This window comes from Schistocerca cancellata, chromosome 2, assembly GCF_023864275.1.
Source record: "Schistocerca cancellata isolate TAMUIC-IGC-003103 chromosome 2, iqSchCanc2.1, whole genome shotgun sequence".
NCBI classification, from domain to species: Eukaryota; Metazoa; Arthropoda; class Insecta; order Orthoptera; family Acrididae; genus Schistocerca; species Schistocerca cancellata.
Window position 1 is genome coordinate 1,039,098,922 of NC_064627.1, and position 15,727 is coordinate 1,039,114,648.

Consider the following 15,727-nt stretch of genomic DNA (forward strand, 5'->3'; position numbering starts at 1 on the left):
GTGCATGCGGCACAGTACTTGCCTTGCTGTATGTACAGGTTGGCAACCTCTCTGTGCTGGTCATGGAGGCACTTGTAACACTTGTTGTTTTATTGTGCACACTCGCACTGTGGGGTTAAGACAATCCTTCGCCCTTGGGGAAAAGTGTTTGTTGTGAAGATGTCCATATCTTCATCAATAGGTGATGACTGCTGGAGCAGTCAATAGGTAATGACTGCTGCAGCAGGAGTTGTGCTGGCACAGGAGAATATGGTCTTTCGGTGTGTATGTGGGCAGGTGTGGCGCCCACTCCCCTGACAGAGGCCATAAGGGAGCACTTGTGATGATAGTGCTGTACCCAGGTCCACACACAGGAAGCACTTGGTGATAGAAGCAGCAGAGAAAACAGGAGCCAGAGGAGGTGTGGACTGCACCGCAGGAGCCGGAGGAGGCATGGACCGCACCGCAGGAGCCGGAGGAGGTGTGGACCGCACCACAGGAGCCGGAGGAGGCATGACCCACACCGCAGGAACCCAGAGGAGGTGTGGACCGCACCACAGGAGCCGGAGGAGGCATGACCCACACCGCAGGAACCCAGAGGAGGTGTGGACCGCACCACAGGAGCCGGAGGAGGCATGACCCACACCGCAGGAACCCAGAGGAGGTGTGGACTGCACCACAGGAGCCGGAGGAGGCATGACCCACACCGCAGGAACCCAGAGGAGGTGTGGACCGCACCACAGGAGCCGGAGGAGGCATGACCCACACCGCAGGAACCCAGAGGAGGTGTTGACCGCACCACAGGAGCCGGAGGAGGCATGACCCACACCGCAGGAACCCAGAGGAGGTGTGGACCGCACCACAGGAGCCGGAGGAGGCATGACCCACACCGCAGGAACCCAGAGGAGGTGTGGACCGCACCACAGGAGCCGGAGGAGGCATGACCCACACCGCAGGAACCCAGAGCAGGTGTTGACCACACCACAGGAGCCGGAGGAGGCATGACCCACACCGCAGGAACCCAGAGGAGGTGTGGACCGCACCACAGGAGCCGGAGGAGGCATGACCCACACCGCAGGAACCCAGAGGAGGTGTGGACCGCACCACAGGAGCCGGAGGAGGCATGACCCACACCGCAGGAACCCAGAGGAGGTGTGGACCGCACCACAGGAGCCGGAGGAGGCATGACCCACACCGCAGGAACCCAGAGGAGGTGTGGACCGCACCACAGGAGCCGGAGGAGGCATGACCCACACCGCAGGAACCCAGAGGAGGTGTGGACCGCACCACAGGAGCCGGAGGAGGCATGACCCACACCGCAGGAACCCAGAGGAGGTGTGGACCGCACCACAGGAGCCGGAGGAGGCATGACCCACACCGCAGGAACCCAGAGGAGGTGTTGACCGCACCACAGGAGCCGGAGGAGGCATGACCCACACCGCAGGAACCCAGAGGAGGTGTGGACCGCACCACAGGAGCCGGAGGAGGCATGACCCACACCGCAGGAACCCAGAGGAGGTGTGGACCGCACCACAGGAGCCGGAGGAGGCATGACCCACACCGCAGGAACCCAGAGGAGGTGTGGACCGCACCACAGGAGCCGGAGGAGGCATGACCCACACCGCAGGAACCCAGAGCAGGTGTTGACCACACCACAGGAGCCGGAGGAGGCATGACCCACACCGCAGGAACCCAGAGGAGGTGTGGACCGCACCACAGGAGCCGGAGGAGGCATGACCCACACCGCAGGAACCCAAAGGAGGTGTGGACCGCACCGCAGGAGCCTGGAGGTGGTGTGGACCGCACCGCAGGAGCCCGGAGGTGGTGTGGACCGCACCACAGGAGCCTGGAGGAGGTGTGGACTGCACTGCGAGGACCAGTGCAGATTGTGGAGGTGGCTGCGGGTCGAAGAGCTCTCTGCTGCATTGTCAGTCACACATGGACAGAGCTGGTCAAGGTGTTGTGACACAAAGCCCAGTGGTGGACGACTGCTGGTACCCCCTTAGGGCCCTTCGCAAATCCGCGGGCCCAGACGGCAGAGCGCAGATGGAATTTCTTGAGAGGCAGGTGCTGGTGGGTGGCCAGGCATCAGCGAAACCAAATGAAGCAGTGTACAGAGCTGGCGGCTGTGAAATAGCTCCACAGTGCTACGGTGACCGACTAGGGTCCGCCTATATGAACTTAAGAAAATATTGAGGGTTTCGTTGGTAGAAGGTTGAGTAATATATTTTTGCATGTGGGTTTTGAATGTACGGACCCGTCTCTCTGCCTCTCCATTGGACTGTGTATGAAAGGGAGGAGTCGTAACATGTCACATGCAACCATTTATACAAAAATTTTGAAAATCTTGTGACATAAACTGTGAGCCGAAGTCCATTGCAAGCGTATTCGGCTATCCTTCTAAGGAAAAAAATTTTTGAGGCGGTGGGGGGGGGGGGGGGGGGGGCTGTGACTGTAGCTGCCATGGATGTTGACAGGCAACGAACCACATATGGAAGTTTTGAGAAAATGTCAACTACTACAAGAGATTGGAATTAAGGAACACACCCGCAAAATGAGCATGAATACACTCCCAGGGGCAGTGGGAGGCAGGCCAGTGCACTGTGGGCAGGCTTTCACAATGTGCATGTTCTCATTGTCAATACCTGGCCAAAACACGTGGTGGCAGGCCAGCAATTTTGTACGAGAGATGCCCCAATGGTCCAGATGGAGGAGGCGCATGACATCCCACTGCAATGTGGACAGGATCACAACCCTGGACACCAACTCTTCAGTACCCAACAGTAACACATCATCAGAAAGTGAGAGGCAATGGCGGAGAGCATAATAATCCAATGCTCAGCTCGGTGGTTTATCTGGCCGTACATGGACAAATTGAACAACCTAATGTAAGACAGGATCGGCCGTGACAGTCGCAAAAATCCAAGAACTGGTGAACTGGTAGTGGGAAAACCAGACACAATTGTTTTTGGCTTTGATGTCTAAATGCAGATACAACTGTTCATCCTGATTAAATACTGGATTTGGGCCAGTCTGCAATCGAGAATGAGCATCTGCATTAGAGTGTTGTGCTATGGGTCAGAAATGAATCGTGTAGTTATAGGATGACAAAAAAAAAAGAGCCTAGTATTTGCAGGCGATGGGTCGCTTTGCCTGATAAAGATGATGAAGGACTGAAAAGAGAAACCAGAGGTTTATGACCAGTAATCAAATGAAACTTAGAACCATGAAGGAAAACATGAAATTTTTTGAGCATTTATACAACAGTGAAGGCTTGTTTTTTTATCTGTGAGCAACACTGTTGTGCCTGATTCAGAGTCTTGGAAGCATATGCAATAGGACGATCGAAACTGTCCATATATTTGTGCATGAAAGCAGCCCCAAGGCCGTACTGGGAAGTGTTCGTGGCCAAAACAAGATGTTGGACTGGTTGGAAGATAACCAAGCAAGGTGTCAAATGTAATTTTGACCTTAATAGGTTAAAAGCACACTCACAGGTGGGCAGCCAGTGAAAAGGAACACCGTTATGTAAGAGAACTTGAAATGAGTGGGCCAGTGTGTATGCATCAGGAAGAAATTCATTGTAGTTCAGTATGATTCCAAGAAAGGCTTACAATCCTTTTACGTTGATAGGACGCAGCAAAGCTGTAATGGCACCGACGTGCTGGTGTAAAGGCTTGATGCCAGCATACGAAACTTCAAAACCAAGATAGATGATAGACAGCTGAAGAAATTGTGATTTGTCCAAATTACATTTCTAACCGTTGGCTTGTAGTACCGTGAATAAGGCGCAAAGGTTCCACAAATGTTAATCTGTTGAGGAACCTGAGACACAGTATCATCCAGGTAGTTAATGCACTCCAGCACCAAGGCAGTGAGTTGCTCCAAAAATCATTGGAAAAGGGCGAGGTGCTAGCCACACCGAATGGCAGGTGCTGGTATTGATATAACCTGAAGGGTTTGATTTTGAATCGTCATCCAAGGCAGTTGTAAGTATGCTTCTGATGGGTCTATTCTGGGAAAATGTTGGCCCCTGAAAAGTTGTGCTAAGGTTACATTCTGATGTGGTAAGAGACAAGTATCAATAGTTGACTGTGAATTTACAGGCACTTTAAAATCAGCACAGAGCTGAAGGCTGCCATTAGTTTTGTGACAACTACGAAAGGTGTAGACCATTCACTAGAGGAGACGGGTGTGGTAACACCCAAAGACGTGAGTCGATGTGGTACCAATTTGACTTGCTCCTGTAAAGCTAATGGGACTGGATAGTATGAAAAAAAAATGAGGTTGTGCCATTGGTTTTATTGTAATGTGAGCTTTGAAGTCAGTAGCACACCCTAAATCTTCCAAAAACATGAAGGAATATTCCAAGCAGAGTGTGTCCAGTTGTTAGTATGGAACCTGCCTGATACCACGTACACTTCATTGGAAATAGAGAGCCCAAAAATTTTGAAGGTGTCTAACTAAATAATTTTTCAGTATTGGCATCACCCAGCACTAGAAAAATCAAAGGCTAAACAAGTGTTTTGTACACTACGTAAATAGAAAATTGCCCCAATGTTGGTATTTGTCATCATCTGGCAAGATAGAGTGGACAACACCATTAATCCAAGATCGACACAGGTTTGAGAATTTAACAAAGTGAATGCTGGACCTATGTCCACTTGCAGTTCTAACATCTTGTCCATCACATGTACTTCAATGTAGAATTTGTTTGGTGTTACTGTCACTTCAGAAACACTGTTCACTGTTCACATTCATGTTCATGTCTGGTGAAGGAGGTTGCACATAGATGCAATATGTGTTTTTTTTTTTTTAAATTAATACAATGGTTCACATCGCCCAATGCTTTGGGCACATAGCCCACTCATATTGAACAAATCAAAAAGGGCTCAACAGAAGAGGAGCATGCGACCGCTGTTGAGATGCTGACTGCTGCTGCTGCTTATCACGACACTGCCCTGTGTGGCATGAAGGCTGTTGCATGGCTGCAACATCGTAATCTACCTGTGAGCTAACCAATGGCAGTTGAGGGGGAGAGGAAGCACAAATGGCTACTCAGCCTGAGCAGCTGTAACATGAGTACATTTGCAATGATAATTAAAGAGCAACTGACACAGTCTGTCAAAAGAGAGACTGGCAGGCTCCTGAAGAGGAGCTAGCGGGGACAAAAGGTGATAAACATGAGGAGAAATTCATGGCAAAAATAAAGCCTTGCACAAATTTGGGTCAGTGGCTCCAAAAGTTTGAAAATTTTGCTGACGGTGTTTTTCGTGTGTGTCCCCATCTTCTGTAGAATCATCATACAGAGGAAAGGACTGTGGAACCTGGCACGTCAGTGATGCTGCCAAATTGCTTAGTGCCACATAGAGAGCATGGTCAGTGAGAGCTCACTTTATTCAACAAGAGTTTAAGAATTTGTTCCACTGATATGTTGGTTGTATCTCGAACCAAAAAATGAAACAAATGGAGTAGAATACTGCACTTGATGCGAAGTTGTTTTAACGTTGTACAGACACATTATAAGTAACACCAACCAAGTTTTATTCTGCTTCCACATGAAGAGGTTCACATAACACTTAATGAAGTATAGAACAGTGCAAAGTCTCGTAACTATAGAACACATCATCATGCAGTCTCATTATTGAACAAACAGTAAGTAAGTAAACAGGACCAAGGCTGAGGGCTCGCACAATCGGTTTACATTGGCCTGTTGTACACACGAAACAGCACTTGCTGCACCACCTTTCCAGATGTGAGGCGACCTCCCACGGCCAGCCATGGAGGCACTCGTATTTGCAAGTTGTTTAATTGTGTGTGCTTACATTATAGGGTTACAACAGTGATAAACATAACTTAATGTTATTGTTTTAAGTACTTGAAAAATGTAGTAAACTAGATATATTACAGGCAGTCTGGCAGTGGCAGTTGATGTCAGCGGGTTCTTGAATTGGAGCTTACGCTGGCTGACCAGGTATTTTTAGTTTGGGAAGAACATAGATATTCACAAGTACAGTACTGGGAGGAGAAATGATTGACATTATCCTTCAAATGAATCTAGCTTTGGCACAGGAAGTTGTGAAATATGCAATTAAAACTACGAGTAGTTGACAATCTACAAATGGAAATAAAATGTCCGATCTGTGATAGAAGTGTTTTCAAATGTACACTGAAGATATTTCTCCTTAACAATTTCTGCTCCACAGAAGTGTACTTAAGTAGCAATAATTAATCATTTACATGGAAGATAACTTGTAAATGGCCAATGTGCAGACACACATTTTTTTATTTATTTAATGTGTGTCGTGTGTTTATTCAATTGACATGTTACATATCGTAACATTTGTCATGACTATGATCTGTTTAACACGTAACTAACTAAATGACTAATTAAGTAACTAATGTCTCATTGGTAACTGCAGTTGCAAAGTTTATTTATGATATGCGGCAAAGAATGAATCGAGTTTATAAACTTACCTTTTTTTTTTTGGCGGCCATAGTATTGACTGATCTTGTGTTCATGATAATTTGTATAGTGCTAGTGATGGTACACTAAAAGTTTATTCAGCATTTCATTATGCAAAAAGTAAACCCTATCTGCTATGTTAAGGTGTGTGCAGATACTCTCAGTATCAATAAAGAGTAAAGGTCTGAAAGAACTGTAATTAATTAGGAATTAATTAGGGAAACTATTTAGGTCAAGGGAACAAATTTTCTTTCCTTTTGGTATTGCTTCACATTTGTTTTACACTGATGTTGCTAATCAATTCCTGTTAAATCTCACTTTCTCCAAGTCTCATCTTTTTTCAGACGAAGAAACCTTTTGTTGTGAAGGACAATAATTTACTAAACAGTAGTCTGTGCTTGTTGTCCTGATTCTGTTAGATAAGTAGATCTTTTTTTCTCTTTTGCATTTGGATTGTTCATTTTTCTAAAATAATTGAATCTTAGAATAATTCTAAAAAAAAAAAAAAGAATTGTGTAGTAGGATAAAGTCTGATATCATACTTTGTGTGAGCATTGAATTATTTTTGTGTGATAGTAATGTAAAAAGTATTTTCCAGGCACAAAAAATGTAGGTTTCAACAGAATGAGGTTTCTGATCGAATCCCTCAAAGATATTGACAGGCAGCTTAGAGCAGTTGGTGGACGATTGTATGTCTTTCACAACAACCCAGTCTCTGTGTTTAAAGGCTTGCAAGAAGAGCTAGGTCTTTATAAACTTTGTTTTGAACAGGTATGTATGGCTCAGCACCTTTTCTTTTCCTTGAAGTTCTTCTGTGATATAGTCTTGCATTCACTTTAGGCTGTAGTAATGGTAGCATTAAAAGTGTAATTGCTTTAGGACTAAATATATTACTTCCTCTTGTGTGTTTTATTCTTCAAATTTTTACTGTTATGCATTAGATTCTGATATGGTTTTCAGGAATAATATTTGTTATTTTGGGCAGTTGATTCCTGTGTTTCTTGTGGGTAGTCAGTTATTATTCGATAATGCCTTTAAATGTTGAAAATGGATCTGAAGAACAACTGAAGTACCTCGTCCAAAACAGCGTGTTTCACTAAAAACATTTTTGTTAACATGTAAAATTGACTGCAACCAACACACTATTAGTGATAAGAATTGGTGTGCTCTCGTCAAAAGCTACTGGATAAAAAGTAAGTACAAACCACTCACAGATTAGGCCTTAGACTCGTTCTGACTGGTCGACTCGTACCTACAAGGCAGTGCAGGGAATGATCTGTGGTTGTGGAAGACGTCACCAATCTCTCCAGCATTATTGCCAGTAGATGAATCCCGATGATGCCGCTGCTTCCTTATTCAAGCAGATCCTCATTCACAAGGACTGAGTGGACCTCAACTGGTGCTTTCTACCTCAGAAAATATCTGAGGTATTGCCAGGAATCGAAGCCGAGTTCTTCCACACTGAAGGCAGTGACGTTAACCTTTCAGATATGGAAGCATTTCGTTACTGGGTAAACACTGTTATAAGAAACAGAATGATCGTTGCAGATTTGCTTGTTCGATTTAATAAAAATCCAAAATGCAAGTTTATATGGGTCAAATTATGTGCTAAAAAGTCTGCATCTTCTTTCCTTAATAGTCTGTGAAACTCCTCTCCTGTGTGTCTTTGTATAAAATAGTATTTATTTATGATGTAAATAAAATAGAGAGAAACATTCCACATGGGAATCAATATATCCTCTCTTCCCGTTATCCACCAGGCCTCAATCTCCGCTAATTTCAAGTTGCCGCCACTCGTACCTCACCTGTCATTCAACAACATCTTTGCCTCTGCACTTCCGCCTCGACTGACATCTCTGCCCAAACTCTTTGCCTTTAAATATGTCTGCTTGTGTCTGTATATGTGTAGATGGATATGTGTGTGTGTGCGAGTGTATACCCGTCCTTTTTTCCCCCTAAGGTAAGTCTTTCCACTCCTGGGATTGGAATGACTCCTTACCCTCTCCCTTAAAACCCACATCCTTTCGTCATTCCCTCTCCTTCCCTCTTTCCTGACGAAGCAACCGTTGGTTGCGAAAGCTTGAAATTTTGTGTGTGTGTTTTTTTTTTATTGTGTCTATCTACCAGCGCTTTCCCGTTTGGTAAGTCATATATATAGTATTTATTTATTTACTCAGTTGTGTACCCATCCCCTCTGCAGAAGACACCACCTTCAAGTAGCATTGTTCATCTGGACAGGACAGAGAGGTTTGTGTGTTCATATGACAGTAAGAGCTATGCTGGTGGTAGCGTAACCTGCTGGTGAGATCTCCCAAGCCAGACAAGTCTTAGTTATGAACCAGATGAAGTGGGTCTCACTGCACCGTATCTTCCCATTCCCTAGCCGTAATCATTTCACATTTTTAAGGCTAAAAATGGCTCTGAGCACTATGGGACTCAACATCTTAGGTCATAAGTCCCCTAGAACTTAGAACTACTTAAACCCAACTAACCTAAGGACATCACACACACCCATGCCCGAGGCAGGATTCGAACCTGCGACCGTAGCAGTCCCGCGGTTTCGGACTGCAGCGCCAGAACCGCTAGACCACCGCGGCCGGCACATTTTTAAGGAAATAGGAGATAACCCTCAACAGCTGTAGAGAAAATAATTTGTCTAGAGAAAAGTTACCCCTAAATCAGAAACCCTAGTCCTCCAGGTTGAGGTTGGCAATGGCTTACCACACCATCATGAAAAACTTGGTAACAGACTACAAGAAAGCCTCAGTATTTCATAGTAAAAGATATATGAAAAGGGCGAGAACAAGGTATATAATTTTGAATGTGGACTATTTATAGTTTATAAAAACAGGTGTTTCAACCAGTCTAGTCAAGGAGATTGAAAGATATAGGAAGGATTTAGTTGCTTTACAGGAAGCTCACTGGGAGGATACTGGTGCCCTTGATGTTGAAAAGTATGCAGTCTTTTGTGGAAGCTGTGAGGCAGGACACAAACTGGGTATGGGATTTTGTGTGGGTGAGGCTTGTAGAGCTGCTGAGTTATTAGGGTTTTTGTCAGTGACCCCTAAATAGCATTATTAACAATACATATGAAGATATGTAAAATGTCATTTGTGAACTGCCAAGCACCCACAGAAGGAAGCACCTCCCAAGTGAAGGATTAATTCTGACCAGAGTTGGAGGTAGTTATGGATGCCATCCCCAGTAGCAACTGTAAGGTCTTACTGGGTAATATGAATGCTAAAGTGGGAAGAGAAGACATATTCCACTCAACTACTGGAAGACACAGATTACATGAGCTCAACAACAACAATGGCATCATGTCCATAAGGTTTGCAACTTCAAAAGCGATGTTCATCAGCAGCACAAAGTTCCATTGGAAGGATATCCATAAAGGAACTTGGATTTTGCCAGGTGGTAAAACAGTTAATCAGATAGATCACATAGGAATTAACATGAAAGCAAAGGTGTAGGTGATGGATGTAAAGACAACAAGGGCTACAGTCCTAGCAAAATGCTGGCTACAAGTACAACCCACAGCCAGAGTTAGAAGCAATCCTAAGAAAGTGGTACATGACTATGTGGATGTACTTGAAGATACTGCAAAGAAATATGAATTTAAACTCTGACCCAGCAACAGTCTTGAAATTCTGCAGGAAAAGGATTAAAAAAAGAACCCAGAAGAACTGTAGGAAGAAGTCTAGGATGCAGTAAATGAGGTGGCAAACACAGTCATTCTTAAAGAGGCCAGTGATTTTGTAGGGGGACAAGTGCATTAAGACTTTAGCAAAGAGAAAAGAAGACAAGATGAGCTGGCTGCGAGACACAAATTTTGCATGAGGCAAAGTACAGTTTGAAGAAGTATGGAGAACAACCAAACACTGAGGAGAGCAAAGTAATGTACAGCAAAGGAATGATGGATGAGGTTCAATATGATATCTTGGCAAAAGTGGATCGAAAGATGTACCAGAAAGTTCACTTATTCGGGAAGGGGTATCGGAACCATCAAAAGTTTGTCTAAGACAACATACTCACCAGTGATTTCAGCATTGCTCAGAGATAGAAACAGTACTTCAGGAAGCACCTCAACTATGATGAATTTGAAGATCTGTTAGAGTTCCAACCCCATGGCATGGTAGATTGAGGTGTTCATCCTGAGGCCTGCAGGCTGCATGTGGCTCAAAACAAGTATCAGTGTGACCTAAGAAGTAAGTGTCTATCACATGATCAAGAAAAAAATCCATAAAATTCTGTTTAGTTATGGTAAATTCAATATTTTTAATTTGAAACCCCCACCACACGATGAAATGTTTTAACTGTATATACCTCCAGCTATTCTACCACCCCACCCCACCCCCCAGCAGTTAGTGTTAAGTACATCAGGTAAGATAAAAGTTTGAACACCCCCCCACCCCCACCCACCGATTTAGATTATCCTCTGCATGCTCTGGATAAAATAAAGAATCAGATAATGAAGCTGGAAAACAACAAAAGTCCAGGAGAAGATGGAATCTTGGCAGATGTCATTCAAGTTGGAGAGGAGAGACTGCACAAGAAAATTTAACAACTAATCAAGAGGATCTGGATTGTGGAGAAGGTCCCAGAAGATGGGGAGACAGTGGTCATGTGCCCTATGCATACTCTAGAAAGGTAGAGGATACACTCTTCTGAACATCTGCTAGATCTTGTCCAACTGTATACTGGATAGAATGCAACTGTTTGCAGCAAAAATGTTTGATTAATATCACGGTGGTTACAGAAATGACCAATTGCTTGTGGACAACATCTGTGTACTGCGACAGCTCACCGAAAAGGTATGGGAATGTGGCAAACATTTCATGTATTTTTCATAGATTTTAGGAAGGTATATGACTGCATTCATCGGGAGAGCCTCATGAACTTCCTATCCAAGTTGAAATAAACAAGAAACTTGTCACCCTAGTTTGAGTTTGTCTGAGTGATTCAAAAGGCAAAGTGAAGCTTGTGAGCTAACATCCCATAGATGTTCGGGCTCACATGCGATTCCTCTTTGTCAAAATGTCTTGGCTCAAACTCATCTAGGGGTTGAACCGCACGTCTCGCATTACATGCCCTCAATTAGACACTTGTGACCCTTTGGTTAAATTGTCTGGCTGATGGCAACTTTGCAAAATACAAAGTTAACATAACATTTAATAACAGTAGTGATAATATTGGGAACTAAATTAATGACCCATGAATGATGTAGGCCTCACAGTTCACATTTAGTTAGAGTAATGTTTATCCAGGAAGAAAACTAATAGTGAAAGTGGCTGTATTTAGAATTACTATTACACTTGAGCACATATCCATTTGACACAGTTCAATCATTCACAATCTCATCGTGAAACAAGTCCAATACTCCACCTTGATATTTACACGAAAAGTTAAAGAGTTCACACCAGGTGCGCAGCTACTCACCGCTCAGAGAATAAGTCCTGCGATACCACACAAAGTGAAATTTTCTAAGTCGTTTCGCTTCCTAGCTGCATAAAGACTGACTGTCGGCTTTCGCTTCAAAACACAGATGACATAGAAACTGTATCAGCACACTCATCTGATAAGGTGGTGCAGGACTCTCAAAACTTAGCGAACAGCCAAGGAAGGTATAAGAAAAAACGTAAAATCAAGATTTATTCAGACAGTTACGCCAGAGGATTAGCAGCTATGTTAACGGAAAGCGGACCTCGTGTGATTAACGAGTTTGAAATAGAAGGTACTGTTAAATCAGGAGCTGGTTTACGAGATGTTTCAACATCAATCAAGAAAGAAAGCACAGTCCTCGCAGACAGAGACTTTGTAGTGGTAATGGCCGGAGCAAACGACGTCAGCAGAAACGAAAGGAAGATTGCTACTTCGACACTGAAGAAGACTCTCGGAATGTTAACCCACACCAACGTGATTGTTGTTAATGTGCCACATCCACATGATTTGCCCCAGTGGTCATGTGTGAATAAGGAAGTGGAGCAGACAAACAAGGAGTACGAAGCTATCTGTAAGCACTTTAAGAATGTTTCCCTAATTAACACCAGTAGTTGTAGCATAGAATGGCATACCAAGCATGGTCAACATTTCAGTTATCTAGGTAAACGTGTTTTAAGCGATACAATTATCGGAATAGTATTGGATAAGCTAGAGAAGGAAAAAAGACCAGTAATGTGTTTGTATTATGTTTCAACTGAGATGACAAAAAACTTCTATGCATAGACCAGCTTGGGTGTTCTAGTAACATAAGGACACAACCTGGTCAACTTTCATGCAGTAACAGTAGGTCATGTCAACTAAGAGAATACGCAAAAAAAGAAAAGCCTAAAGTAGAGTTTAAAATATGCTACCTCAATATTCAGGGCATGGCAGATAAAAACTAAATTGTCAACGAATTTTCAAATGAAAACGTGATAGATATTCTATGTTTAAGTGAACATTGGTGTAAAGAGGATGAGCTTGGGTACAAAGTATTGGATGATTACACACTACTTAGTTGCTATTGTAGAAAACAGCAGTTACGTGGTGGGGTAGCAATATATGCAAAAACACCTCTTGCACCAAACTGTGGCAGGATAGATCTCAATCCCCTTTGTGATGAAATGCATTTTGAAATGTCAGGTCTAGTAATTGAGAGCCTTAAGCTAATGATACCTAGTGGTGACCCCCATATCTTTCTGGAGAAACTTGAGGAACTCTTAATGTACATATGTATACCGAAATGGAAAAAATACAATGTTGTCATTGCAGGGGATATCAATTCAAGTTTTGATGTCCTGCAGGACAGAAAAACTGTGACAGAGCTCAAAAATGTGCTTCGACAATTTAACATGTACTATGTTAACTGCAAACCTACCAGAGGCTCATCCTGTCTAGACAATATATTTACAAATATTAAGAGAACTTGTATGTCCACTGATGTAATTAGTTTCCCTTTCTTAGACCATGATGCAGTATATCTTAGTCTTAATAATGTAACTTCAGACTGCACCAAACCAGAATCTAAAACTGTGATTACTAGACCAGTGAGCAGAGAGAGGATGGATAGGTTTAGACATGCCCTCACTTATTTCAGTTGGGACATATGTTTTATTAGGCTTCAACACTGTTCAGCTGATATTGTATTCACAAAGTGTTTCTCCATCTTTTTAAATGTATTTGAAAATAGCATCCCTCTGAAAAAATGTACAGTGAATATTAGTAGTAATTACAAGAAAAGGAAAACGAAGGAATGGTATACTCCACAGTTAGGGCAACTGAAAAATACTGTTATGCTGTATTCTAGTCTGTACAAAACCAGTAAATCAGAACTGTATAAATACCTGTATGCTAAAGCTAAATGCAAGTACAGGAAGGCAATAAATGAAGCAAAGAAACTGCATAACATAGTAAACATTGAAAAATCTAACAATAAATGCAAGAAGGCCTGGAGTGTAATAAACTCCATTGCACACACTAAACACAAAGAGGAAATTGCCATTACCCCAGAAGAATTTAATAAATATTGCATTCAGTCCATTGAAGAAATTAGTAGTTCAATAATCAAATCACCTGAAAATGCACTTAGTATTATGGACAGCTGCTTTGAAAAGCTTCCCCCAAGCACCTTCACTTTCACAGAAGTGAGCCCAAATAATATCCTAAAAAGAGTGAAAAATTTCAAACCTTCAGTTAGTGTTGATTACTATGATATGTCATGTAATTTGTTGAAAGATGTTAGTGATTGTGTGATTTATCCTTTAACCTTTTGTGTTAACAAATGCCTAGTTGAAAGTAAGTTCCCCGACATACTAAAAATTTCTAGAGTTGTGCCCATATACAAAAAAGGGGGAAAGAACTGTCCTGCTAGTTACAGACCTATATCCATGACCCCAGTTTTTTCAAACATTTTAGAAACGATTATGTATGAGCAAGTTAGTGCCTACTTGGGTAAACTAAATATAATTAGTGATAAACAGTTTGGATTTAGGAAAGGTAAATCCACAACAGATGCAATGGACTCCCCGTAAAATTAGTCCTAGATGTGTTCGAGGCTAGGTACTATGCCCAGGCTACATTTTGTGACCTGAGCAGAGCCTTTGACTGTGTAGAGCATGACACTGTGCTGAATAAGCTAGTTTACTATGGTTTTGATGACAACAGTATAAATATGTTCAGGTCTTTTCTAGAGAACCGTCAACAAGTTGTGTGCATTGGTAGGGAGAAATCAAATTTGGTTAATGTTAGGTACGGAGTGCCTCAAGGGTCGGTGCTTGGACCTTTACTGTTTATACTAATGATTAATGACCTGCCCTTATTCATAAAATCTCATACAGTATTGTATGCTGATGACACAACTTTTCTACATAAAAGCTCTGATCTAGGTACACTGAAAACACTGACCGAAAATACCCTTGCTCAGTCCTCATTATGGTTCAAAGCTAATGGCTTCTTGCTAAATGAAAACAAAACCCAGACACTTTACTTTAGCCTCAGAGAGATTCCTAACTACCAGGAATTAGAAACTGTTAAATTTTTAGGTGTTACTATTGACAATAAATTGACGTGGGAACCACACATTAAAAATATATTGGCTAGGCTTTCAAGAGTTATTTATCTAATTAGAACTTTAAAAAGACATGTTCCCAATGACTATGTGAGATCAGCATATTTTACCTTCTTCCAAAGCATCATCTCTTATGGAATTTTACTGTGGGGTAGTAGCTGTCATGTAAATGACATTTTAATTTTACAGAAGAAAGTAATAAGAATAATAATGGATTCTGATGAAACAGAACATTGTAAACCTCTGTTTATTAAATTGCAGTGTCTTACAGTAGTAAACTTATTCATCTACAATGTTTTAATGTACATTAGAAACAATGTGTCTAATTTTGTGTTGAGAAGTGATATTCATAGCCATAATACTAGAAACAGAACATCTGTAGACGTACCATATCATAGATTATCAAAATCGCATAACTCTTACCTAGTTCTTGGACTAAGGATGTTTAATAGACTAAGTGCTGACTTTAAAGAACTGCCTGTAAATATCTTTAAAGCTAAATTATACAAGCTACTAGTGAACAATCCGTTTTACTCCATTGATGAATTCTTTGAAGATGAAAATACTGTATTCTAACGTGTACCTATTTTATGTAAACCAATTTACTTCGATATAGTAGTTTATGTAGAAATATATGCTCTTGACTTTGTCTATTGCTGTAATCAGCTGAACGACAGTAAAATTATTATTATTATTATTATTATTATTATTATTATTATTATTATAATCCGAAC

General features: G+C 42.2%; 1 protein-coding gene across 5 annotated transcripts in view; it reads left to right on the forward strand.

The window, feature by feature from the left end:
* LOC126163014 (cryptochrome-1) overlaps window positions 1-15,727 on the forward strand; it is a 122,577-nt gene that overhangs the window by 16,049 nt on the left and 90,801 nt on the right. For all 5 annotated transcript variants that reach the window (XM_049919881.1, XM_049919882.1, XM_049919880.1 and 2 more), the window contains one exon: window positions 7,044-7,216. In XM_049919881.1, coding sequence (XP_049775838.1) covers window positions 7,044-7,216 — 173 coding nt within the window. The remainder of the gene's footprint in view (window positions 1-7,043; window positions 7,217-15,727) is intronic.